We start from the raw sequence: 26,571 nt of genomic DNA on the forward strand, positions 1-26,571 counted from the left end.
GAACAAGGAGTCTGATGTGGATCGTGACCTGAGCTGAAGGCAGATATTTAAAAGACTGAGCTACCCAGGTGTCCCAAAAGAAAGTTTTATAAAAACGTATTAAGGTAAATATTTGGATTAGAACAAGGAAGGACCAGTGAGCATGTACAGCTTCATTTGACCATTTCATTGTTTTCTAGAGAGGCTGTATCTTGTTCCTGACCAAATTTAATGTTTGAGTTTATATGTTGGATAGACAGGGATGGGAACTAGATAAAGAAACAAGGAGGTACAGAGCCTGCTTAAGATGGTACTGTGGCCAGTAGTTTCTTTTGAACTTGAACTTAAAACCTAACCTTATCACTTAGCTGACAGTGATCTCTGGTGATAATAGGGTACATTCTCATTTATGTAAAAAAATGTTCTCTAAAGAAGTTTTTTCCATTTAGATAGGAACACAAGGTCCCTGGTTGACTTGTCATTGTTCTTGTTTTAAAGTTCCCAAAAGGGTGAGGATTTATTTGTAAATGGGGAAGAGTTACATAGGGTCAGCTCTTTTTTTTTTTTTTTTTTTTTTAAGCAGAGAATTGGCATGAAGAATATCACATAATACAGTTTTAGCCTCAACAGATTTTTTTTTTTTTGTGCTACATAAAATAACTGAGAGCTTTTCTTGGTCTATCAGTAAAAAAGATTAAAATGTGTATGTTTAAGTGGGAAGGCATTCTGAGAAAGTTAGCATATATGTGCAGAGTAAAAATACACAGTGTTTTTTTTTTTTTTTTTGGAAGATGAATCATAGTATATTGTGCAGCTAATGTTTGCACATCTTTTTTTGAAAGACTTACTGGAGGCAGTTTGGCCGAGGATTTGACATGATGTGACACAGGATGGTTTGCTTTGAGTATCCCTTGTTGGGTGAAAATTTTCCAACTGCAATTAGCTAATGGTATAGCCATTAGAGACTTGTTTTGTGTGTGTACAAAGAAAAATAAGATCTTGAATGTGAAAGTCCTCCACAAAAGGAAATAGTGACATTTAAGGAAATGGCCCTAAGGATATGGCTGGATACCAAGAATTTAATCTTTTCCTTGATTTTGAAGTTTTAAACTGGTAATATATAGAACTACTAATGTAAGCAAATATGTATATACTAATTTAGCAAATATTGCTAAAGATCTAATTCCCTACTTCTGATTCCATGACAAAATCAATAGTATTTAATTTTCCCCAGGACTACCTTCCTTCACATGCCTTTATATACAGGGCCTTTATTTCTGGAAGGGAATGTGACAAAGAAGGCTGATTTTGGGACTGTTATTTTTAACTCCATTTTGGTTACTTATTTCACTACAGAAATAGTGATGGTAAATATGTGGCCATTTTAATGTCAGTTCCATTATTGGCTTTGAGAGGCTCCAGGTAATTGTGTTAGAGCAAGGTCTCTAACGACTGCCCTTGTGTCTAGAACAGAGGACAATCTAGTCCCACAATATTGAGTTCCTTGGAAAAATTGTAACATGGGTATAGATGGTAGTACACTCTGTGAACATGCCATTGCCCCCTGCCCAACCCCTACACACAGATTTTGGACATTGGCTCATGTTTTTCAAGACCTAATAGAAATAATTTTATTTATTATAATGTCCAAGTTTATCTTTTATGTAGGCATTTTGTGTCTTAAAATCAGATGAAAAAAATATATCTGTGAGGTTCTTCTATCTCACATCTTCAACTGGGGTACAACTGTGAGGGAATTTACATTTATTAACTATATAATAGTCCTGAACCTACAAGATGGATAGACCAATCCTACCTACAGTTCTTTCTATCCTGTAATTTCCTGGGGATATTTTACAGTTCAAACCCATGTTGACCCTTGAATAAGATGAGTTTGAACTGGGCGCCTGGGTGGCTCAGTGGGTTAAAGTCTCTGCCTTTGGCTCAGGTCATGTTCTCAGGGTCCTGGGATGGAGCCCCGCATCAGGGCCTCTGCTCAGCAGGGAGCCTTCTTCCTCCTCTCTCTCTGCCTGCCTCTCTGCCTACTTGTGATCTCTGTCAAATAAATAAATAAAATCTTAAAAAAAAAAAAAAAGATGCTTTCGAACTGTGTGGGTCCAGTTATGCATGAGTTTTTTACAATACTGTAAATGTATTTTCCCTTCCTTATTATTTTCTTTTCTCTAACTTACCTTCTTATAAGAATCCAGTATATAATGCACACACAAATGTATATTAATCTACTATTTATATTACTGGTAAGGCTTCCATTTAAGAGTAGTCTATTAGTAGTTAACTTTTGTGGTAATCAAAAGTTAATACACAGATTTTTGACTGCCGCACCTCTCACATTGTTTAAGGGTCAACTGTAATTCTTTTTCCTTATTTTAGATGAGATGTGGACAGCAGACTCTCTGCTTGTCCCACTGTGTAGTTAAGATGAGACCAAGATGTTTATACCAGGCATCTCAATCTGGGAGGTCTTTGCAGGGATTTAAGCCCCTTAGAATTCTTGAAATTAGAGGTAAAACTGTATAAAAAATTTTTTTCAGGATAGATTTCCTAGTTTCCATCAGATTTCAAAAAGTTTTATGACCTGTATAGATTAATAACTTCTCTCTCTCTCTTTTTCCAGCATTAACACACAACTTTATTCTCTCTCTCTCTAATGAAGAATACTCTTGAATCTCATTTAAGAAACTCTTCTTGGCTTCTGCCAGTCACTAGCTGGCTCTATAATAATAAGTGTTCTTCTCTCTTCAGCATTTTGGCCTCGAATTTGTGGAGGAAATGGATCCAGGAATGGCTAACTACAGAGCAGTTTGACAAGCAGTTCATAGGGTGCTGTGGAGGCATCTAACTTCCATGAAGGCTCAGGAAAGACATCCTGGTGTTAAGATAGTCTCCTGAGGAACCGTGAGGCAGGACTTCTCTGAGGATAGGAGGAAAACTAAAGAGGAAAACCTTGAGAATAATAGGGGAGTAGAAATCATAGATTTATAGCATGTAGCTCATCTTCTGGTTGTGGAGCATTTGGTAGGTATGTCTGTTTCCCCAAGTCTAGAGTCAGATGCTGTGTCTTTTTATCTGCCTCTTATTGTAGCTCCTGCTCATTGGCTGAGTTTCTCAGCCAGGGGGTTCCCCTGGAGAGCTGATAGAAACTATAGTTCTCATTGAAGAGAGACATTAATGGTGGAAGATTGGAACAGAATTTCAAAAACATGCTTCACTATATACCTCAGTTTGTTTAGATTTTTCAACATTGTAAAACATAAGCCCAAAATAGATTAAAATTAGATGCTTATTCTTGTTTTGGCAGGGTTTTTGGTAATTTTAGTAAACCTTATAAGGTTAATCAGCATTTTAGCTGTTAATGACTTTTATTTTTGAATGTCAGGTTTATTGAGGTATAATTTGCATATAATAAACTTAACTCTTTTTAGTGTTAAGTGTTACAAATTTTTGGTAAATGCATACAGTCATGTAACTACCATCAAAATAGAAAATTAGAACTTTTCCATCATCCCCAAAATTTTCTTTGCACCACTTTAAAATATACTACTTCTTAAACCCTTGCAGGGTTCTGGTTCCTACTTTACCTCTTCCCTTAAATACACAATCTGGGCAAATATGTATCTTTTTAATATACTGCCTTTTCATTCATTCATACTTCTCCCAAGGAAGAGGTCAGCCTAATTTCAACTTCAGCTGGTCATTCTCTTAGCCTTTATTCACCCACCCAGACCTATACCATAATCTTCTATAAAGATTTTTATAGACTGTGGCCTTTCGCCTTCCCTTCTTCATTCTTCCAGGGCCGCTCCAGCAATGTGAATTACGTAATTAAAATAGCAGTATACTCTACACTGCTTTAATTACGGCTGTTTAGTACTACAGAGTTTAAAGCTAGTATACAGCATAAACAGGATGATGTTAAGAGGCTTCAGTTTTATTTTTTAGGGAATTTGTGGTTATCAGTTACTTGGAAGCATTTTTTGTCCACAGACTAACAGGAGGGTTAGCATATAAGAAACATACAAGTTTGATTTTAGTAAAGAGCAGTCCTAGTCACCTAAGCAGATTAGGTTGGATTTTGAACCTCTTATCTCTTATATTACAACTTTTTTCCAATTCAGTGGATCATCTACCTTTGTCTTTTCTAATCCATGCTGAAGTGGGAAGTTCTTTGAAAACTACTTTGCTGATAAGAATATGGGCCAAATGCACCACAAGGTTAACTACTATGTTTATGACTTCAGCTGGCTTCTATAAAAGGGTTATGAATATAAAACTGTTTGTAATGTTTGAATTTTTCTTTTACTATCTGCATATATTACTTTTCCCCCCATTTTTATTTAAAATTCCAGTTAGTTAACATACAGCGTAATATTAGTTTCAGGTATAGAATTTAGTGATTCATCACTTATGTACGATACCCAGTGCTCATCATAAGTGCCCTCCTGTCACCCACTTAACCCATCCACTGCTCATCTCCCCTCCAGTAAACCTCAGCTTGTTCTTTGTAGTTGAGTCTGTTTTCTGGTTTGCTTCTCTCTTTCTCTGCAACCCCCATTCCCATGTTCATGTGTTTTGTTTCTTAAATTCCATATATGAATGAAATCATGTGGTTATTTGTCTTTCTATCACCGACTTATTTCACTTAGCATAATACTTCCTGCTCCTGTTGCAAATGGCAAGATTCCATTCTTTTCATGGCTGAGTAGTATTCCATTCTTTTTGATGACTGAGGTGTGTGCGTGTGTGTATACACACATACATACCATCATGTCTTATTTGTCCATTCCTCAGTCAATGGGCATTTGGGCTCTTTCTGTAATTTGGCTATTACTGATAATGCTGCTATAAATATTGGGGTGCCTGTACTTTACTGATACTTCAAATCAGTATTTTTGTATCCTTTAGGTAAATACCTAGTAGTACAATTGCTGGGTTATAGGGTAGTTCTATTTCTTACTTTTTGAGGAACCTCCATACTGTTTTCCAGAGTGGCTGTAACAGTTTGTATTCCCACCAGGAGTGTAAGAGAGTTCCCCTTTCTCTGCATCTCTGCATCCTCACCAACCTCTGTTGTTTCCTGTGTTGTTGATTTTAGCCATTCTGACTGGAGTGTGGTGATATTGTAGTTTGGATTTGTATTTACTTGATGGTGAGTGATGTTGATCATCTTTCCATGTATCTGTTAGCCATCTGTATGTCTTCTTTGGAAAAATGTCTATTCATATCTTCTGCAAAAAAAAAAAAACCAAACATTTTTTAACTGGGTTATTTTTCGAGGGTTTTGAGTTTTATAAGTTTTTTATATATTTAGGGTACTAACCCTTTATCAGATATATCATTTGCAAATATCTTCTCCCATTCTGAAGGTTGCCTTTCACTGTGCAGAAGCTTTTTATCTTGAGGAAGTCCTAAAGTTCATTTTTGGTTTTATTTCCCTTCCCGTTGGAGACATATCTAGCAAGAAGTTGATATAGCCGATGTCAAAAAGGTTACTGCCTCTAGGATTTTGATGGATTCCTGTCTTACATTTAGGTCTTTCATCCATTTTGAATTTATTTTTATGTATGGTGTAAAAAAGTAGTCCAGTTTCATTCTTTTGCATGTTGTTGTCCAATTTTCCCAGCACCATTTGTTGAAGAAACCATCTTTTTTCCATTGGATATTCTCTCCTGCTTTGTCGAAGATGAGTTGACCATGGAGTTGGGGGTCCATTTCTGGGTTATCTATTCTATTCCATTGATGCATGAGTCTTTTATGCCAGTACCATACTGTCTTGATGACTACAACTTTGTAATATAACTTGAAGTCTGGAATTGTGATGCCTCCAGCTTTGCCTTTGTTTTTCAAGATTGCTTTGACTATTTCAGGTCTTTAGTGGTTCCATACAAACTTCAGGATTATTTGTTCTAACTCTGTGAAAAATACTATTGATATTTTGATAGGGATTGAATTAAATGTGTAGATTGCTTTAGGTAGTATGGACGTTTTAACAATATTTGTTCTTCAATTCATGAGCATGGAATGTCTTTCCATTTCGTTGTGTCATCTTCATTTTCTTTCATCAGTATTTTATGATTTTCAGAGTACAGGACTTTCATTTCTTTGGTTAAAATTATTCCAAGGTATCTTAAGATTTTTGGTGCAACTGTAAATGGGATTGATTCCTTGGTTTCTCTTTCTGCTGCTTCATTACTGGTTTGTAGAAATGCAGCAGATTTCTGTATATCAATTTTGTATCTTGAGACTTCACTGAATTTGTATATCAGTTCTAGCAATTTTTTGGTGGAGTTTTTTGGGTTTTCTATATAGAGCATCATGTCATCTGCAGATACTGAAAGTTTGACTTCCTTGCTGATTTGGATGCCTTTTCTTTCTTTTGTTATCTCATTGCTGCAGCTAGAACTTCCAGTACTATGTTGAACAACAGTGGTGAGAGTGGACATCCCTATCTTATTCCAGACTTAGAGAAAAGCTCTCAATTTCCTCATTGAAGATGATATTAGCTGTGGGTTTTTCATATATGGCCTTTATGATTTTGAGATGTGATCTCTCTCCTTACTTTCTTGAGGGATTTTATCATGAATGGGTGTTGTACTTTGTCAAATGCTTTTTCTACATCTATTGAGAGGATCATATGGTTCTTATCATTTCTTTTATTTATGTGTATTATGTTGATTGATTTGCAAATATTGAACTGCCCTTGCATCCTGGGAATAAATCCCGCTTGATCGTGGTGAATGTTTCTTTTAATGTACTGTTGGATTCAATTTGCTGGTATCTTGTTGAGAATTTTTGTATTCATGTTCATCAGGGATATTGGTCTGTAGTTCTCTGTTTTTAGTGGAGTCTTTCTCTGGTTTTGGAATTAGGGTGATGCTGGCTTCATAGAATGAGTTTGGAAGTTTTCCTTCCATTTCTTTTTTTGGAATAGCTTGAGAAGAATAGGTATTAACTCTTTAAATTTTGGGCAGAATTCCCCTGTGAAGCCCTCTGGCCCTGGACTTTTGTTGGTTAGAAGATTTTTGATTAGATTGAATTTCTTTCCTGATTATCGGTCTGTTCAAGTTTTCTGTTTTTTCCTGTTTTAGTTTTGGTAGTTTATATGTTTCTAGGAATGTATTTATTTTTTAGATTGTACGATTTGTTGGTATATAATTTTTCATAGTATTCTCTTAAAATTGTATTCATTTTTGGTTGTTACTTCTTCTCTCTCATTTGTAATTTTCTTTATTTGGTTCCTTTCTCTTTTTTTTCTGAGAAGTCTGGCTAGGGATTCTCAATTTTATTCATTTTTTCAAAGAACCAGCTCCTGGTTTCATTGATCTGTTCTTTTGTGTGTGTGTGTGTGTGTGTGTGTGTGTGTGTGTGTATGTTTAAGTTTCTGTACTATTTATATCTGCTCTAATCTTTCTTATTTCCTTCTTTCTGCTGGCTGGAGGCTTCATTTGTTGTCTTTTCCTAGCTCCTTTTGGTGTAAGCGTTAGTTTGTTTATGTGAGATATTTCTTCTTGAGGAGGCCTGTATTACTATATACTTGCTTCTGAGGACTATTTTGTTTTAACCCAGAGATTTTGGACCACTGTGTTTTCACTTTCATTTGTTTCCATGTATTTTTTTTTTTCCATGTATTTTTAAAAAATTTTTTCTCTAATTTCCTCGTTGACCCATTCATTCTTTAGTAGCATGTTGTTTAACTTCCATATATTTGTCGTCTTTCCAAATTTTTTCTTCTGGTTGACTTCTAAGTTCACAGCATGGTGGTGAGAAAAGATATATGGTATGATCCTAATCTTTTTGTACTGGTTGAGGCCTGAATTTTGACCTAGTATGTGATCGGTTCAGGACAGTTTCCCATGTGCACTTGAAAAGAATGTGTATTCTGCTGCTTTACGGTGAGATGTTCTGAATATATCTATTAAGTTTATCTGGTCCAGTGTGTCATTTAAAGTCATTGTTTTCTTGTTGACTGTCTGCTTAGATGATCTGTCCATTGATGTAAGTCAGGTTTTAAAGTTCCCTACTACTCTACTATTGTATTGTTACCAGTGAGCTTCTTTATATTATTGTCTTATATATTTGGGTGCTCCCAAGTTGGGGGAATAAATATTTATAATTGTTGGATCTTCTTGCCAGATAGTCTCCTTTATTATCCTTTATTGTCTCTTGTTACAGCCTTTGGTTTAAAATCTGGTCTGTCTGGACGAAGTATTGCTACTCTAGCTTTCTTTAGATGTCCATTTGCATAAGTGTTTCTTTATCTCTTCACTTTCAATCTGCAGGTATCTTTAGGTCTAAAATAAGTCTCTAAAATAGGCAGCATGTAGATGGGTCTTTTTTTTTATCCATTCTGACACCTTGTGTCTTTTGGAGCCTTTACTCCATTTATATTCAGAGTAATTATTGATATCTATTTGTTGCCATTTTACTACTTGTTTTGTCATTTCTGGAGATTATTTTTCTGTTCCTTTCTAGTCTTAGTCACTTTTGGTCTTTCCTTCCCACTCAAAGAGTCCCCTTTAATATTTTTTGCAGGGCTGCTTTAGTCATCATGAACTCTTTTTGTTTTTGTTTGTCTAGGTCATTCTTTATCTTTCCTTCCATTCTGAATGATACCCTTGCTGGATAGAGTATTCTTGGCTGCAGATTTTTCCCATTCAGCATTTTGAATACTTCTGGCTTGCCAAGTTTCTGTGGAGAATTCTGCTACTAAACTCATGGGTCGTCTTTTGAGAGTTAGGAACTCCCTTTGTCTTGCTGCTTTTAGAAATTTTTTTCTTTATCACTATATTTTGCAAATTTAACTACAATATGTCTTGGTATTGGCCTGCTTTTGTTAATTTTGATGGGAGTTCTCTATGCCTCCTGGATTTGGATATTTGTTTGCTTCCCTAAGCTAGGGAAGTTTTCAGCTATCATTTCCTCAAATAAACCTTCTGCTTCCTTTTCTCTCTCTTCTTCTGGGACTCTATTACAAACATAATTACATTTGATGAAATCGCTGAGTTCCCTAAGTCTACTCTCGTGATTTATCGATCTTCTTTAACTCCTTTGTTCAGCTATATTTTTCCATAATTCTGTCTTCTGTATCACTTATTCATTCCTCTGCTTTTTCCATTCTTGTAGTCATTATATCCAGTTAGTTTTAAATCTCAGATACTGAATTTTTCATTTCTGCCTGTTTGGTGTTTTAGCTCTTTAATCACTGTGGTAAGGGTTTCCCTGATAACTTCCATGCTTTTCTCAAGCCCAAGGAGTATCTTTATGATTGTTGCTTTAAAATCTGCATCAGGCATATTGCACATATCTGTTTCAATGAGATCTCTGGCTGTGATCTTTTCTAATTCTTTCTTTTGGGATGAATTCCTCCATCTTGGTATTTTGTCTAGGCCTGTATCTTTTTCTCTGTGTTAGAAATCCTGTTATGTTTCCTGCTTCTGTGAGTAATGGCTTTATGAAGAAGAGGTCGTATAGCATGCCGGGCCTAGTGCTTCAGGAAATGTCTCTGGTGTGTGCTGCATGCTCTCTCTGCTGCTGTGTTTTGGCTGCTCTATCCCTCAGGGCCATCATCTCCAGAGGCTCTTCTTGCCTATAGTGAACAGTGTTTGGACCTTGGCCAGAGTGTGTCAAGTTTTAACTAGGTGTGCTCTAGTCTGATTCTTAAATGAGACTTGATGCTACTCCCACTAGAATTGAAACTTTGCAGAGCTCTGTAGTTGGTAGTTGTGGTGTGTGCAGGGGTTTGTGCTGGTCTTCTGGGGAAAGGGCCAGCTGCACTGGTACTTAGGCACACCTGCCTGAAAAAAGCAGTACCAGCAGAGCGTCGGGGGATGGAACCTAGTGTAAGCAGGTTAGGCAGCCAGTGTTGGTGCTGTGCTGTTTACTGAAGTTGGTTTATGCTGAGTGGCAGGGGAGGAAGATGGTGCTACTCAGCTCCTTTGTCCGTGGAGAAGGATGTCTGTGCTTGTTGCTCTCAGGGAAACACTCCTGGAAGAGCAAATAATTGAATAAACTCCCCTCGTACATCACAGGTATTTTTCAGATTGCTGTTTTCACAGTGTCTCTCTCGGAGTTGCTTGCTGCAGTACACCTTGGGCTCTATCGCAGCCAACCCTGCCAACTTTTAGAACTCTACACCTGGTTGGTGGGGACCTGCGTTGGTCTTCTAGGTGAAGGTCTTGCCATGCTAGGACCAAAGCACGTTTGACCCAGAAGGGTAATTGTGCTAGAGTGCAGAAATGTGGGATTTGTGGCAAAGCAGGCTAAACAGTCAGTGTCTGTCTTAGCCACCCTCAGCACTTGTCTCTGTGCCTGCGCTGGTTGGAGGGTAGTGAAATGGTATCTGCAGGCTGCTTTGTCCCCAGGGAGTCAGTGCCACCTCTCACAGATGCACTTCAAGAAGAGGGGACAGTCTTCCCATCATGTATCCTATGTGATCCTCAGATTACACAGTTTGCCCCAGGGTTGCTTGCCTGCCTTCTCTCCAGAAGTAGGGCAGAGCCCTTAAGTTGCTATCCCAGTCAAGGCCACGAATCTCCAAAACTACACTCTTTGAGCCCCACTGGTTGCAAAACACAAAAACTAGAAACTCTGCCCCTTTCGTTTTCCCAGGCAGTGGCTTTAGGGAAGTGTTCTCCTTGTGCATTCCCCTGTGCATTCCACTCTCTTGCCTTCCCCTGTAACCAGGGCTCTTTCCCATCTGCAGCACCTGAGGTCTGTTTCTTCCCCAAACAATGTCTCCATACTTTCTACCTTCCTTGATGTGGTCTTTTCCCTCCTGCTAGTTGTGCAGTTTGTTCTACAGTCCTCAGGTCAATTTCTTGGGTACTCAGAATGAATTGATAGTTATCTAGCTGTGTATGAGTGACAAGAGAAGCCTAGCGTCCTCCTACTACACCACCCTCTTAGTTCCCCCTGCCTGTATATATTACTTTTGCCCTTTGCCGTAAAAAAAAATACCCCAAAGTCATGGAACTTTCTAGAATTTCTATAAAAAATTGTAGAAGCCCCAGTAGCCTAAAGGATAAGGTATTGGCCTCCTAGAATTTCTATAAAAAATTGTGGATTACATTAAGTTTTAGTTGGCACCTTCTCTTCATAATTACCTCATACTTCATGGGATCACTTGCTATCTGTAACTGCCCTGTTTTCTGTTATTGTCATTTGAGTTTTCTGCTAATTCTTTTTTTTTTTTTCTTTTAAAGATTTTATTTATTTATTTGACAGAGAGTGGGAGAGGGAGAAGCAGGCTTTCTGCTGAGCAGAGAGCCCAATGTGGGACTCAATCCTAAGAAACTGAGATCATGACCTGAGCCAAAGGCAGACACTTAACGACTGAGCCACCCGTGTGCCCTTCTGCTAATTCTTATATTGTCATCTCTTTAGTTTATTGGGCTTAAAGTACACAGCTGTAATAAAAGTATTACCACTTCACATCTCTTCAGCATTTTGAAAGTTGCTACAGTTTTTAATGGGAGGTCAGTAGGTATGGGACTTTAAGAGGCAAAGATAGCAAAACTAAAAAATAGTGTTATAAGTAAATACATAAGAATTATAGTAAGTGAAAAATGATTTATAATATATGTTTTAAATAACTTTTTAATTTTAGATTAGTTTAATTTATAGAAAAGTTACAAAGAAACACTGTGTTTTTAACTAAAAACATTATATAGCTATCCAAGCTGGGTTTTGTTATCTATATGCTATTTTTAAACTTCCTGCTGAGTCAAAAGAAGCACAAAATAATTTCTGAAAGTGCTGATGGAATTTTTATCCCAAGCTTATAACAGAAAATATATAAAAAGATAGCTGAGAAGAAACATGAAAATGGCAGAGGGGTACCTATGACTAGACTAAATATGAAAATGGTAGAAGTAAACCATTAGACAAAGATTTCTATTTATAGATGGGTATGTTTAAGATCAATGTTTTCAGTGTACATAGTCCTAAAGCCTTCAGGAGATTGGAAAGTTTTCTGTTCTTTCAAAAGAACATAAAGAAATGCCAACCCAAAATCATTTTTTTTTAAAGATTTTATTTATTTGTTTAACAGAGAAAGAGAGAGCAGCAGAGGGAGAGGGAGAAGCAGGCTCCTGTTGAGCAGGGAGCCCAATGTGGGACTCTACCCTAGGACCCTGGGATCATGACCTGAGCCAAAGGCAGACACTTAACTGACTGAGCCACCTAGGCACACAAGTTTTTGTTTTTTAATGAATTGAAGCTTTAGGCATTTTTCATTTTTAAAAAAATTTCATAAAAACCTATATACATACAGCTCTTTATGGCTAATATTTATCATCAGTGTTGGGTGCTTATATGTCACATATTGTACTGAATCCTTTATGTTTGTGATCTCATTTAATATTCACAATAGACCTGGAAGACAGGCCACTATTATGCTCATTTTACAGAAGAGGAAACAGAAGTTCAGAGTTGGTAACTTGCCCAAGAAGAAGAACCCTGATGTGAACCAGGTAGTCCAACAGCCTGGTTCTTTGATATCCTTTAGTTACAGTAATGGAGCTCTTCAGAAAGTATAGAATCTCTAGAGCACAGAATTTGGTGTTCTTTATGTGCTTATTGAAAATATAATAGTGATATTAAAATAATAGCCATAGAAATAATAATGGCAAGCATTTATGCAGCAATAACATGCCAACCATTGTTCTCAGCTCTTTATATGATCTTCACATAACTCAGGGAGCTCACTATTATCTTTGTTTCACAGTGGAAAACTCCTTGAGAATCAGAGGGATTAAGTTGTCCACATAACTTAGCTAATGAATGAGAGGCTCAACCCAGAGTTTAGGTCCAGATCTGTCCAAGCTCAGACTCTTAACCACCATGGTGTATTATAGAACAATCACCGGTTGTCATCAATCAAAGACTTGAAAGTCTTTAAAGCATAACTCTCCCATCATATTTCCATTCTATGAGTAAAAGAACTGTTGGGTAGGTTTCACTCCTTTCCTTCGAGCTTAAAGTACCTTCACTTCTCTTTGAGGTTCTCCCAGCAAACATTTAACAAATCCTAAAGAGCTACTGTGTGATGGGCATTGATCTAGGCACTGGGATACAAGTGAACAAGATAGAAAAGGGCCCAACACTCATTGAATTCATTCTAGTGGGAGAGAGAAAGTATAAATGCATACCTAAGTGAGATAATTTAAAGATTAACTTCTTATTGCTGTTCTCCTGGCAGGCTTACTTTTAGCAGTCACATCTCCCTGGCTGAAGTCTTTTTTTTTGTTTACCTATAGTACTATATGATGCTATTAATTCATTACTTTTATTATATTTTTATTATACAAATTTCTCAAACATGTGCTATTTTAATTATTAGAAGTAAAATAAATAAATAAATAAATAAATAAAGACAGTTACTTCTTTTAAAGAGCTTCCAAGTTTGTACAGTGCTTCCCAACCTCTCCTGTATAGTGACATATATAGAAAACAATGGGATAAATACAAGAGGTTGTTTAGCTGGGAGGGGGACACTTTAGCTACCTCAGATTCTTCCTAGCTGCCTTGAGGGCTAAGGGAATCAACAGCATAGGCATGTAGTAGAAAATTGGTTTGGAATTTTTGGTTTAGTGGGGAGGTGTTGGCACAAAGGTATGTTTATAGTACAGTGGTATAATGGCCATGAGGGTAGTTCTGAAGACACTTAAGTGACTGGCTTCCACCTAACCAACTAGAAAAATTAACTGATATTCTCTGTTTTCTTTGACTACTTGGTTCTACTCTATTGTAAGTTCTTCTCTCATTAGTGGAATAGCTTGTTCACTAAAAGATAGTTTGTTTATTCCCATACTTGTTCATACTGGTTGTATTTGTTCTAATGGCATAATGTAATTAATTTTTTTTGGTAAACTAATGAATTGGGCTTAAAATAATTATTTATGAAAATTGAGTTGAATGCTTTGGGGGAAAGCAGTTGTTAAATTAGGTGTGGTGAGACTGAGATGAAAGATTAAGAAAATTGCATAAATCTAGAATGATCTTTGCATGCAGACTGTTTTACAGAGAACTATGTTTTTGGTCCACTTTGAACTGAAACTGGAAATCACAGATGGTATATTTTTGGTGTGGTTTATGCATAAGATGATATACCTCTGGTCAGCAAATCCATACCATATCTAAGGAAAAAATCTTTGTGAATGAATAAACAAAAAGTTGATATATTTAAAACATTTTCATGATTCTATGTTTAGACTATTTTTTAAATTAAAAAAAATTTTTAAACCTCTCCAGAATGTTTTGAATAAATGGATTTCTGTTATTTGTACCAAGTATAAAAGGAAAAGGAGCAGCTAGAGAGTTGGGAAGTTAGGGATGAAGAGGTGATGTTAGAATCAAGGCTTGAAGTTTAAGTTAGTGTTTGCCCAAAAATCAGGTGGACATTTCAGGTTTAAGAGAATAAGGTGGGGGTGCCTGGGTGGCTCAGTGGGTTAAAGCATCTACCTTCGGCTCAGGTCATGATCCCACGGTCATGGGATCAACCCCCACATCGGGCTCTCTGCTCCATGGCAAGCCTGCTTCCCCCTCTCTCTCTCTGCCTGCCTCTCTGCCTACTTGTGATCTCTGTCTGTCAAATAAAGAAATAAAATCTTAAAAAAAAAAAAAGAGAGAACAATGTGGAGAGTGGAAAGTGCTCTGTGAACTACAGTTTTTATAGTACTGCTAGAGAGTAAGAATGGAAATGAGTGAGAGTTGTAGATAGACCAGGTATACCTACCTTGTATACAGAGCAGGTCTCCATTTCACTGTCAGGAGGGATCAGTTTGGCTTAGCTAAGGTGATAGAAAATACAGGAGATGGTAGGCAGTTGGAATCTATTTTTAGGAGGCAGGTAAGGGGTGGCTGTTAAGTTACACTCGAAATTACGTAGGAAATTCAGATACTTAAAGTTCTTGGTCACCATTACAGAAATTGGTACTTTTAATTTTTGCTATTTTTTTGGTTTTGTTTTTAGCCACTTTTATTAGGGCTAACTGACCTTCTTGCTGTTTAGTTTCTATATGTTGATGATGTGTACTGAGCAAACTTTGATGGTTTCAAATATCTCATCTCATGATCTTGGGCTATAGTATTCTCAATTATATGCTATACAACAGGTATCTGAGCAGTTATCTCACGCTCAGTGTCAATCACTAGTATATTCCACCATTACAAAACCAACTACATTTGTATACTGAATTTATTCTCTTTCAGTGTATTAACACTTTTTCTCCCAGTTTAGCAGCAATGGCAGTGAAGTCAAGAACACACACGCCAGATTTTAAATCCCACTTTCATTTCTTTGTAGCCACATAACATTGGACAGGTTATTTAGCTGTATTAAACCTCAGTTTCCTTACTCATATAAAGTAGACACAATAAAAGTGGGATTTTAGTGAGGGTTATTGAAAATGCATGTGATTTTTTTTTTTACTATTTATTTGCATATTTATCATATGCCAGGCACTCTGATAAAGACTCAGTAAATGTTTGTTATTGTACATTCAACAGATATTTATTAAGTACTTTGTAGATATCAGGTGCTTTCCTGGGTACAGTAAAAACAGAATTATATTAAGATTATAGAATTATCTATTTTTAAAAGTGTATAACTTTCTTCTGTAACCTTTAGGATTGTAGGAGGTAGGTACTCTGTCAAACCAGTGAGAATAAACAACATAATATCCTCCACAATGAAGATGATTAGCTGTACCCTTCTGTTTGAGTTTTATTGAAGATCCACATAGTGAAAGCCCTAGGGTATATGTGGAATTTTATTTAACCAGCAACTCCATCCATGTTTATAGATTTTTTATCTGCTAAACTCAAGATCTATGTGAGGGGTTGGCCTCATCGCAGAGGACTGTCATAGCTATTAAAGGAATCAGGTGCCCATTTTCATACTGTGTGGAACTGTAGGTACCTAAAGGGGTGTGTATGTGTAAAGTTAAGTGAGCTGGGGAAGCTTTGCAGAATGTTGCTGGCACTGGATTGTCAAAGCTTAACTGAAATAGTAGGAAGGATGACTGATCACCATGAGGATTTGTTCTTTGACCATCTGTCATTGAGAAAGGCTTTTTCCACTTTGGAAATCAGATGTTTTTTCTTAGTTTTTTTGATGGTGGGCAATAATGACCCAAATTCATCACTTGAAGAAAATATATTAATAGGAACCGTTGACAAGAGTCTGAGGATTGGGAGTTTGTACAGTTGTATCAGTTTGTGTTATTTCTGGAGATTCATCTATAGTTGGATGTGTAGATTGATGCTAATTTTCTCTAGTATAAAAATCCTGGAGGAATTAAGATGGTGGAGGAGTGGGAAACCCTAATTTCATCTGGTTCCTGGAATTCAGCTAGATAGTTATCAAATCATTCTGAACACCTGCAAGATGTTCAGGAGATGTGAGAAAAGAATTGCTGCAACACTACAAATAGAAAAATGACCTAAATGACCATTTAGAAGGTGCAGAGAAGTGAATCTGAGGCGATATATTCGAAGCTAAACCACAGGGGAGGGAGCCTCCATGAGCCAGGTGCCAGAAAGTGTTAAAAGCAGCAGCTTGAAAAATTAGAACTTTTAGAAGTCTGCCTGAAAGATGCTCAGGAAGCAGGGTGGAATCGCAGGTGGGACAGCATGGTCACGGGAACCCCTGGGTCACAAAAAGGAAGGGGGTGCCTGAATGTGGCAGAGTTCCCAGGCATTGGAGTAAGGAAGACAGCTGAAAATAGCAAGTCCAGGCACTGGCTTTCTGCTCGATGTTGCCATAAACCTCAAACCACTGCATGGTCAGCCAACTGCTCTCTGAGCAGGGGCCCAGCAAGCAGCAGAGCCAAGCAAGACCCCCAACTTTTCTGGGAGGAGCAGCACAGTATAAAGTTTGGAGATTCCAAATGGGGTCCCCTGCCTGAGATTTAAAAAATGCTTAGTCATAGGCTGGGTGAACACAGAGTTCAACTGGAAATCAGTGAGACAAGAGCAATTGACTGATTTTCTGTGAGGGTGCACTGAATAGTAGGGGATGCAGACTTTCAGTTCTGGGGCTAGAGATGAGGATGCTGCCATTTTTATGCCTCAGACTGGTACTGAAAGCCTTCAGGGAACTAAAGCCATATGGAGCAATCCAGAGCTGCTTACACTGAGCCCTGCCCCCTGGCAGGGGCAGTGCAATTACACCCAAGCAAAGGCACTTGAGAATCAGCACAACAGGCCCCTCCCCGAGAAGACCAGTAGGAACATCTGGCTAATACCAAGTTTACCCATCATAATGAACTGTAAAACTCCAGCTCTTGGGAAAAACAGTATATAGCAATCATGGCTTTTTTCTTATCATTCTCTGAACTTTCATTTTTAAAGTTTTTTTTTCCTTTTCAGCTATTATTTTATCAATTCTATAAGTTTTTTAATTTTTGTTTTTACATTTACGCCTTATATTTTCATTTTTCGCTTCATTTTATTCAACTTTATTTTTCTTTATAAAGTTAAAGTTTTTCTTGCTTTCCTATTTTGGAATCTAGTTTTCTTTTAACAAACCAAAACACACCCTGGATCTAGTTTATTATTTTGTTCTGTTCACCTTCTCTTTGATTTTATTCTCTCTCTTTTCTTAAAGAGGGGATTTCTATTTTCTTCTGATTTGTTTAGTGTCATTGTTGGTATATTTGTGTTTTCTCTCTTTCATTTGTTTTTTTCTGGACATAATGACAAGAAAGAACAACTCACACTAAAGAAGAGGCAGGTATTTAATCAATATGGCTATAAGTAAGATATCAGAACTAGAATTCAAAACAATTTTAAAAGTACTAACTGGGCCTGAAAAAAAGCATTGGAGACGTCTCACTAGAGAATCCCTTAGTGGAGAAATAAAAGAACTAAAATCTAATCAGTCTGAACTAAAAAAGGTTATTACTGAGGTGCAATTAAAAAATGGAGGCTCTAACTGCTAGGATTAATGAGGCAGAAGAGAGAGTCAATGATAGAGAAAACAAAATGATGGAGAATAAAGAAGGTAAGAAAAAGAAAGATAAACACTACTGGGTCATGAAGGGAGAATTTGAGAGGTCAGTAACACAATATCAAAGCAAAACAGTATTAGAAAAATTGGGGTCCCAGAGGAAGAGGAAAGAGAGAGAAGCGTAGAAGGTTTAAGAACTTCCCTGATCTGGGGAATGAAACAGGCAGTCAAGTCCAGGAGGCACAGTGAACCCCCTCAAAATCAATAAAAATGGGTCAACACCTTGACACATAATAGTGAAGCCTTCAGATTTCAGAGATAAAGAGAAAATCCTGAAAGCAGCTCAGGATAAGAGGTTCTTAACCTACAAGGGTAGAAACATAAGTCTGGCAAGAGACCGATCCACAGAGACCTGGCCAGAAAGGACTGGCACGATATATTCAAGGTGCTAGATGAGGAGAAATATGCATCCAAGAATACTTTATCCATCAAGGCTATCATTCAGAATAGAAGGAGAAATAAAGAGTTTCCAGGACAAACAGAAACTAAAATAATTTGTGATCACTAAACCAGCCCTGCAGAAAATATTAAAGGGGATCCGTTGAGTGAAGATTGAGCCCAAAAGTAACAATGACTAAAAAGGAACAGAGACACTGTACAGAAACAGTGACTTTACAGGTGATGAAATGGCATTAAATTAATATATATCTGTAATTACTCTGAATATAAATGGGCTAAATGCTTCAATCAAAAGACAGAGGATCAGATTGGATAAACAAACAAGACCCATTGATATGCTGTCTAGAAGAGACTCATTTTAGACCCAAAGACACCTCCAGATTATGGGCATCAAAAGAAAGCTGGGATAGCAATCCTTAGACATATTAGATTTTAAATCAAAGACTATATTAAGTGATGAAGAGGGACATGATATCATAATTAAAGGGTCTATCCAACAAGAAGATACAATAATTATAACTATTTATACTCCTAACTTGGTAACAGCAATTATATAAAGCAATTAATAAAATTTAAAAAAACACATTGATAGAAATACAATAATATTAGGAGACTTTAACACCCCACTCATTGCAATGGACAGATCATCCAAGAAGATCAGCAAAGAAACAAGGGCTTTGAATGAGATATTGGACCAGATGGACTTCAAAGATAAATTCAGAGCCTACCATCCTAAAGCAACAGAATACACATTCTTCTCTAGTGCACATGGAATATTCTCCAGAATGGATCACATACTGGATCACAAATTAGGTCTCAACTGGTACCAAAAGACTGGGATCTTTCCCTGCATATTTTCAGACCACAGTGCTTTGAAACTTGAACTCCCATCCTAAGAGGAGATTTGGAAAGAACTACATGGAGTTTAAAGAGCATCCTACTAGAGAATGAATGGCTCAACCAGGAAATTAAAGAATAAAAAAATTCATGGAAACAAATGAAAATGAAAACACAACTGTTCAGAGCCTTGGGATGCAGCAAAGATGGTCCTAAGAGGGAAGTACCTAGCAATACAAACCTTTCTCAAGAAACAAGCCTCAAACATACAATCTAATCTTATACCTAATGGAGCTAGAGAAGGAACATCAAATGAAGCCTAAGTCCAACAGGAGAGGAAAAATAATAAAGATTAGAGCAGAAATCAGTGAAATAGAAACCAAAAGAACAGTAGAACAGATCAACAAAACTAGGAGCTGGTTCTTTGAAAAAATTAAAAAGATCAATAAACCCCTAACCAGACTTATGAAAAAGAAAAGAGAAAGATTGCAAATAAATAAAATCATGAATGAAAGACGAGAGATCATAGCCAATACCAAAAAAATACAAACAATTATAAGAACACATTATGAGCAACTTTATGCCAGCAAATTAAGCAATCTGGAAGTAGTGGTTGCATTCCTGGAAACAGGTGAGCTACCAAAACTGAAACATGAAGAAATAGAAAACCTGAACAGGCCCCAAACCAGCAAAGAAATTGAATTAGTAATCAAAAATCTCCCAAGAAACAAGAGTTCAGGACCAGATGGCCTCCCAGCAGAATTCTGTCAAACAGTTAAAGAAGAATTAATACTTATTCTTCTGAAGCTATTAAAAAAAAAAAAAAAAGAAAAGAAAAAAAAGAAATAGAAGGAAAACTTCCAAACTCTTTCTATGAGGCCAGCATTATTTTGATCACCAAACCAGGCAAACACCCTACTAAAAAGGAGAGTTATTGTCCAATATCGTTGATGAACATGGATGCACAAATTCCCACCAAGATACTAGCCAGTGGGATCCAACGGTACATTAAAAGGATTATTCACCATAACCGAGTGGAATTTATTCCTGGGATTCAAGGGTGGATCAACATCTGTAAATCAATCAGTGTGCTACACTGCATTGATGAAAGAAAGCACAGGAATCATATGATCCTCTCAATAAATGGAGAAAAAGCATTTGACAAAATACATCATCCTTTCTTAATTAAAACTCTCCACTGTGTAGGGATAGAGGGAACATACCTCAGTATCATAAAAGCCAAATATGAAAAACCCATAGCGAATATCAGTCTCAACATGGAAAAGCACAGCTTTTCCTCTTATGTTCAGGAACTCGACCAGAATGTCTACTCTCACCACTGTTGTTCAACATAGTCCTAGAAGTCCTAGCCTCAGCAGTCAGACAATGGAAAGAAATAAAAGGCTTCCAAATCAGCAAAGAAGTCAAACTCTCACTTTTTATAGATGACATCCCACTCTATATGGAAAACCCAAAAGATCTACCCCCCAAATTGCTAGAACACATATAGGAATTCAGCAAAGTGGCAGGATATAAAAACCAATGCACAGAAATCAGTTGCATTTCTATACACTAACAAGACAGAAGAAAGAGAAATCAAGGAGTTGATTCCATTTACGATTATACCAAAAACCATAAGATATCTTGGAATAAACCTAACCAAAGAGGTAAAGGATCTGTACTCTGAAAACTATAGAACACTTAGGAAAGAAATTGTAGACACAAATGGAAAAACATTCCATGCCCTGGATTGGAAGAACAAATATTGTTCAAATGTCTGTGCTACCCAGAGGAATCTACACATTCAGCGTAATCCCTTTCAAAATACCATCAACTTTTTTCACAGAGCTAGAACAAATAATCCTAAAATGTGTATGGAACCAGAAAAGACTGAATAGCAAAGGAAGGTTGAAAAAGAAAACCAAAGCTGATGGCATCACAGTTCTGGACTTCAAGCTATATTACAAAGCTGTAATCACCAAGACGGTAGGGTACTGGCACAAAAACAGACACGTAGATCAAAGGAACAGAATAGAGAACCCAGAAATAGACCCTCAACTCTATGGTCAGCTAATCATCGACAAATCAGGAAAGAATATCCAATGGAAAAAAGACAGTCTCTTCAACAAATGATGTTGGGAAAATTGGACAGTCACATGTGAAAGAATGAAACTGGACCATTCTCTTAACACCGTACACAAAAATAAATTAAAAATACCTAAATGTGAGATTGGAATCCATTAAAATCCTAGAGGAGAACATAAGTGGTAATGTCTTTGACCTCCGCCACAGCAACATCTTGCTAGACACTTCTCTAACTGCAAGTTCAAAAATGAACTATTGGGACTTTATCAAGATAAAAAGCTTTTTCACAGCAAAGGAAACAGCTGACAAAACCAGAAAGCAACCTTCAGAATGGGAGAAGGTATTTGCAACTGTCTTATCAGATAAAGGGCTGGTATCCGAGATCTATAAAGAATTTACCAAACTCAACTCTGAAAAAACAAATAATCCAGTCAAGAGATGGAGAGAAGACATGAACAGGCATTTCTTCAAAGAAGACATACAAATGACCAACAGACCCATGCAAAAATGCTTAACATCACTTGACATCAGAGAAACAAAAATCAAGATCACAATGGGATACCACCTCAGACTGGTCACAATGGCCAAAATTAGTAAGTCAGGAAATGACAGATGTTAGTGAGGATTCTGAGAAAGGGGAGCCCTTTTAAACTGCTGGTGGAAGTACAAGCTGGTATAGCCACTCTGGAAAACAGTGTGAAGGTTCCTCAAAAAGTTAAAAATAGAGTTACCCTAAGATTCAGGAATTGGGGCTATTAGGTATCGACCCAAAGAATACAAACAGAATAATCCAAAGGGGCACATGCATCCCAATGTTTATAGCAGCAATGTCCACTATAGCTAAATGATGGAAAGAGCCCAGATGTTCATATACAGATGAAGGGGTAAAGAAGTGTGTGTGTGTGTGTGTGTGTGTGCGCGCGTGTGTGTGCACATGCACGCATATGCACTACACACACACACACACACACACAATGGAATATTACTCAACCATCAAAAAATGAAATCTTACATTTGCAGTGATGTGGATGAAACTAGAGGGTATTGTGCTAAGCGAAATAAGTCAGTCAGAGAAAGACAATTATCCTATGATTTCACTCATACATTGAGTTTGAGAAACAAAACAGAGGAGCATAGGGGAAGGGAGGGAAAAAGTAAAATAAGAAATCAGAGAGGGAGACAAACTATAAGAGATTTTCTTAACTCTAGGAGACAAATGGGATCACTGGAGAGGAGCAACTGGGTGGAAGGGATAACTGGGTGGTGGGCATTAAGGAGGGTATGTGATATATTGAGCCCTGGGTATTATATGCAACTGATGAATCACTGAACTCTGATTCTGAAACTAATAATATACTATGTGTTAATTAATTGAATTTAAATTTAAAATTCCTGTGATGAATATATCTATATGTACATCTTTGCATCTCTGAATTTTTTGGAAGAATAAGAAGAAACAGTGAGTTTTTCAGAGGATATGAATTTTTAAAAGTTTCTTGTTACATACTTCAAATTGCTTTCCAGAAAGAGTATACCAGTTTGGTCCCATTCTTATTAATTTACTGGTTCCACAGAAATTTTTTGAGTGTCAGCTGTCTATTAGAAGACCATACTGACAAAGCCCAACCTCATCTAGTTTCTAGTTTACAAGCTAGTGGAGGAGTGGACCATAAATGACATGTAAGGTAATTTGCAATAGTGATAAGTGACATGAAGAAAAATAAAGATGGGAAAGGGTACAGAGAATAAGCAGTAGAGGTACTATTTTAGATGTGACAGGCAGAAGTGGGAGGGGCCTCTGAATAAATACTGAGTAAAATTCTGCTTCCATTTTATTGTCAGTTTCACTACAGATATTGAAACATTGAATATTATTGCTATAAAAATATTTACTGGTGGAGATGAAAAATATCTTTAAATTTTTATTTATTTGAGTATTAGGTTGAATTTTTCCATTGGCTATTTGTATTATTGAAGGATACTGAGCATAAGTTATTGGGTTGGTGCTGATGAGAGTAATTGTTTAGAGAACAGTGCTGGTGCCAAGATTTCTGACTTATTCTTTGAAAGGACCTGTTTGCTTACCCACTGTTAAAATTTTTTGCCTTTGGACATGAGGATTCAGTGTATGAATAGGACAACTGATTCCCTCTACCACTGGATATTTGTCCTCATGTTTTCCTGTCCACAGTTTTAGGTAATATTTACTTTAGAATAATTCAAAATAATTTTTAAAAACCTCAAAAGATGTAGGAGCTAATATTATTAATAGTTTGCAGAATTAAAATATGTCCTTGATTTGATAGTTTTCCTTGTGTTTTTATAATTTATAAGCAGAAGAAGACAAAAGAACTTTCTTAGGAAATGTACTTTTCCAGGCTTAGTTTATAATGTGTATTATGTGATTGTTCATTCTGTTTGCTTACTTATCATAGAGGGATTGCTTTATAATTACTACACTAAGATGGCCTACAAACATTTTTTATGCAAAGTCTTAGATTTAGGTTTTCTTTACCAAACTTACATATAATGTATGCTGATCCAATACTTTTTTTCTTGAATTAAAATAATAGGTGTTTGTAATCTGGTTTCGAATTAGTGGTGAAACCACTTTCATTTTAAACTTAGCATTTGAGTAGAAAAAAATTTCAGAAAACAGATTTCATTTAATTTATTAATATTAGTTTCTTATTTCCTCCATTCATTTACTCACTTATATACTCAAATATGTGAGTGCCACCAATAAGCTTGACAGTTAAAGATGACGGATATGGCAGGGGGAGCACCACATGCAGTTCCTGTCCTTGTGGAGTTTACAGTCATGGATACATATGGAAGACTAAATGGACAGTTTGGAGACAGTATACTAATTGCTATAATAGAAGCTGGTAGTACTTGAATCTAGAAATAGGGGTTGTGCTAGTTCCCCTCCTGGGGGTATGAGGGTCATAAAGGAAGTGATATTTTTGCTCTTTGGCCCTTAGACACCTTGATGTGTCTATGATGCCTGCACATAGACATCCACATAAAACACTTAAAAAAATTTCCAATGCTTTAGTTATAAAATACACATAAAATGTACTGTTTACCTTGATCATTTTTTAAATCTTATTTTTATTTTGACAACTTCTAAGTGTATGCTTCATTAATGTTAAGTATATTCACATGATTGTGCGACCAATCTCCACAACTTTTTCATCTTGGAAAACTGAAATTCTATACCCATTAAACAGTAACACCCATTCTCTCATTCCCCCAGCTCATGGCAACCACCATTTTGTTTTCTGTCTCTATAAATTAACTACTCTAACTACTTCATATAAGTGGTAAAAGACTTTTTTAATCTTGGATTTTCTTTCTTTGGTTTTGGAAATTGCCGGAGTTCTGCTACCAGTAATGTATCCTGTTTTGCTTTGCTGGACAAATTGGAGATACACAGACCTGGGGGATTGTTATGTGGTAGTGTTCTTGTTGGCAGAAGTACAGAGCCAGCATAGCCTAAAGGAGATTCTACCTGTCTGGCCATCCTGAGTTGTCAGGCAATATAGAGCCATTTTAGGAGAAGCAAAGTTTTAAAAAGCAGAAATATTATTAAAACTTGTATTTTTCTTACCTCAGAACACTGTCTGAAACCAGGGTTTGGCAGGCCCTTTCTGTAAAGGGCCAGATAGGAAATATCTTAGACTTTGTTGGCTCTGCATTCTCTGTCATGATTACTCAGCTTAGTCACAGTAGCATGAAAGCAGCCATAGATTTATAAACCAAAGAGAGCAGCTGTGTTCCAGTAATAATTTATGAGAATAGGTGGCAGACCTGACTGTCCCCAAAGGCTATAGTTTTTGACCCTGTCTTAAACTATTCTTAAATTGCACATGACTAGAGAGACACTTCGGATGAGACCCATAGCTGGGAGATCATTAAGCTGGTTTGTGATTTGAAGCAGAAAGAGTAATTCAATACCATATTTTATCAAATTTGTGCCATTGGGTGCAAGTCGCACCTTTTGTGTACCACTAAGAAAGAAAAATAGTGCAACCAATTGATTGTAAGATCCCACTGAATATACACTGCATCCTTGACTCAGAAATGTTAAAACTTGGGGTGGGAGTAGAGACTATCTGAATCAATGATGCAGTGATAATGCCAGTCAACATGTGTGCTCTTACTGTGGGCCATACACTTTGCTTGGCATTTTACATGCATTAGCTCATTTATCCTCATAACAAATCAGTTAAGTAGATGAAAAAGGCTTAGAGCAGCTAAATTACTTGCCATAAAAACAGTGGAGTTTAAGATTCAGACCCAGGTGGCCTGGAATTAGAGCCTGTATGCTCGGCCCCATTCAGTTCTGCAGCAGTCTTTGTCACATGGTACCATTCATGCTGCAATTACTGTAGTTTATTACAATGATTTGAATCAGGTCATGGAAGAAACAGCAGCTACATCATGTCTTTGCAATTTCAGATACTTCTCAGGGCAGCCAACTACTGGTTTTCATCCATTATGTGCCTGCTGGTGCCCTAAGAGAAGGATTACTGTGAATCCCTTCTGAAAATGTTTCTAAAATGATAACGTTTCCAAGAAACAAGGTAAAACTTGTGTTGGAAGAGAAATGTCTTGGTCCTCTGTGTACAGGTGATAACTGTGATGCCAACCAGCACTTCTAGTCTTGCTGCTGCAGAGGAGGGTGAGTGCCACATACCACTTAGACTCCTCTTCTGCATCTCTGAGCTTTACACTGAAGATGGTGTGATCCTGCAGGAGTGATGCAGGTTTCACCAAAGATGACCTTACTGACTCTTGAAGACAAAGGAAATATTATGAGCCACTGAGTTCTCAGAGTCTTGGAAAAGTCAGGGGTTTCCATTCAGCTTACAGAGCAAGCTGTGAGAACTTGCCTAGGAGAGAGTTGAGGTCTTCAGTACTTGTGATCATAAAAAATAAAAGTAAAAATAAAAAATAAAAAATAAAATATAATGGCAGTTAAAGATGGATGCATGTAACTTTCTCAGACTGTATCATAGCATCAGCTTCTTACTCAAGCCAAACCCCACCATCTCTTCTTGAAATTCAGTGGAGAGAGTTAAAAGTTTATTTTTTGCTTTATTTGCATATTAACTTTTATTGGGAAATACAGCATCTTCTATAAAGATTATTCTTGTATTCAGTGAATGAAAGTCCACAAGAGTAAGAGTGAGGTAAATTATATGCAACAAGTTTTGTGTTTTCTGGGGTGGGGGTGT

General features: G+C 36.9%; 1 protein-coding gene across 6 annotated transcripts in view; it reads left to right on the forward strand.

The window, feature by feature from the left end:
- UGP2 (UDP-glucose pyrophosphorylase 2) overlaps positions 1-26,571 on the forward strand; it is a 68,336-nt gene that overhangs the window by 22,422 nt on the left and 19,343 nt on the right. The window contains exon 3 of one of the 6 annotated variants that reach the window (XM_032352259.1): positions 12,368-12,467. The exons of the other annotated variants lie outside the window; for them this stretch is intronic. Coding sequence (XP_032208150.1) covers positions 12,368-12,467 — 100 coding nt within the window. The remainder of the gene's footprint in view (positions 1-12,367; positions 12,468-26,571) is intronic. 6 annotated transcript variants of the gene reach the window in all.

Source organism: Mustela erminea, chromosome 7 (assembly GCF_009829155.1).
Source record: "Mustela erminea isolate mMusErm1 chromosome 7, mMusErm1.Pri, whole genome shotgun sequence".
Taxonomy (NCBI): domain Eukaryota; kingdom Metazoa; phylum Chordata; class Mammalia; order Carnivora; family Mustelidae; genus Mustela; species Mustela erminea.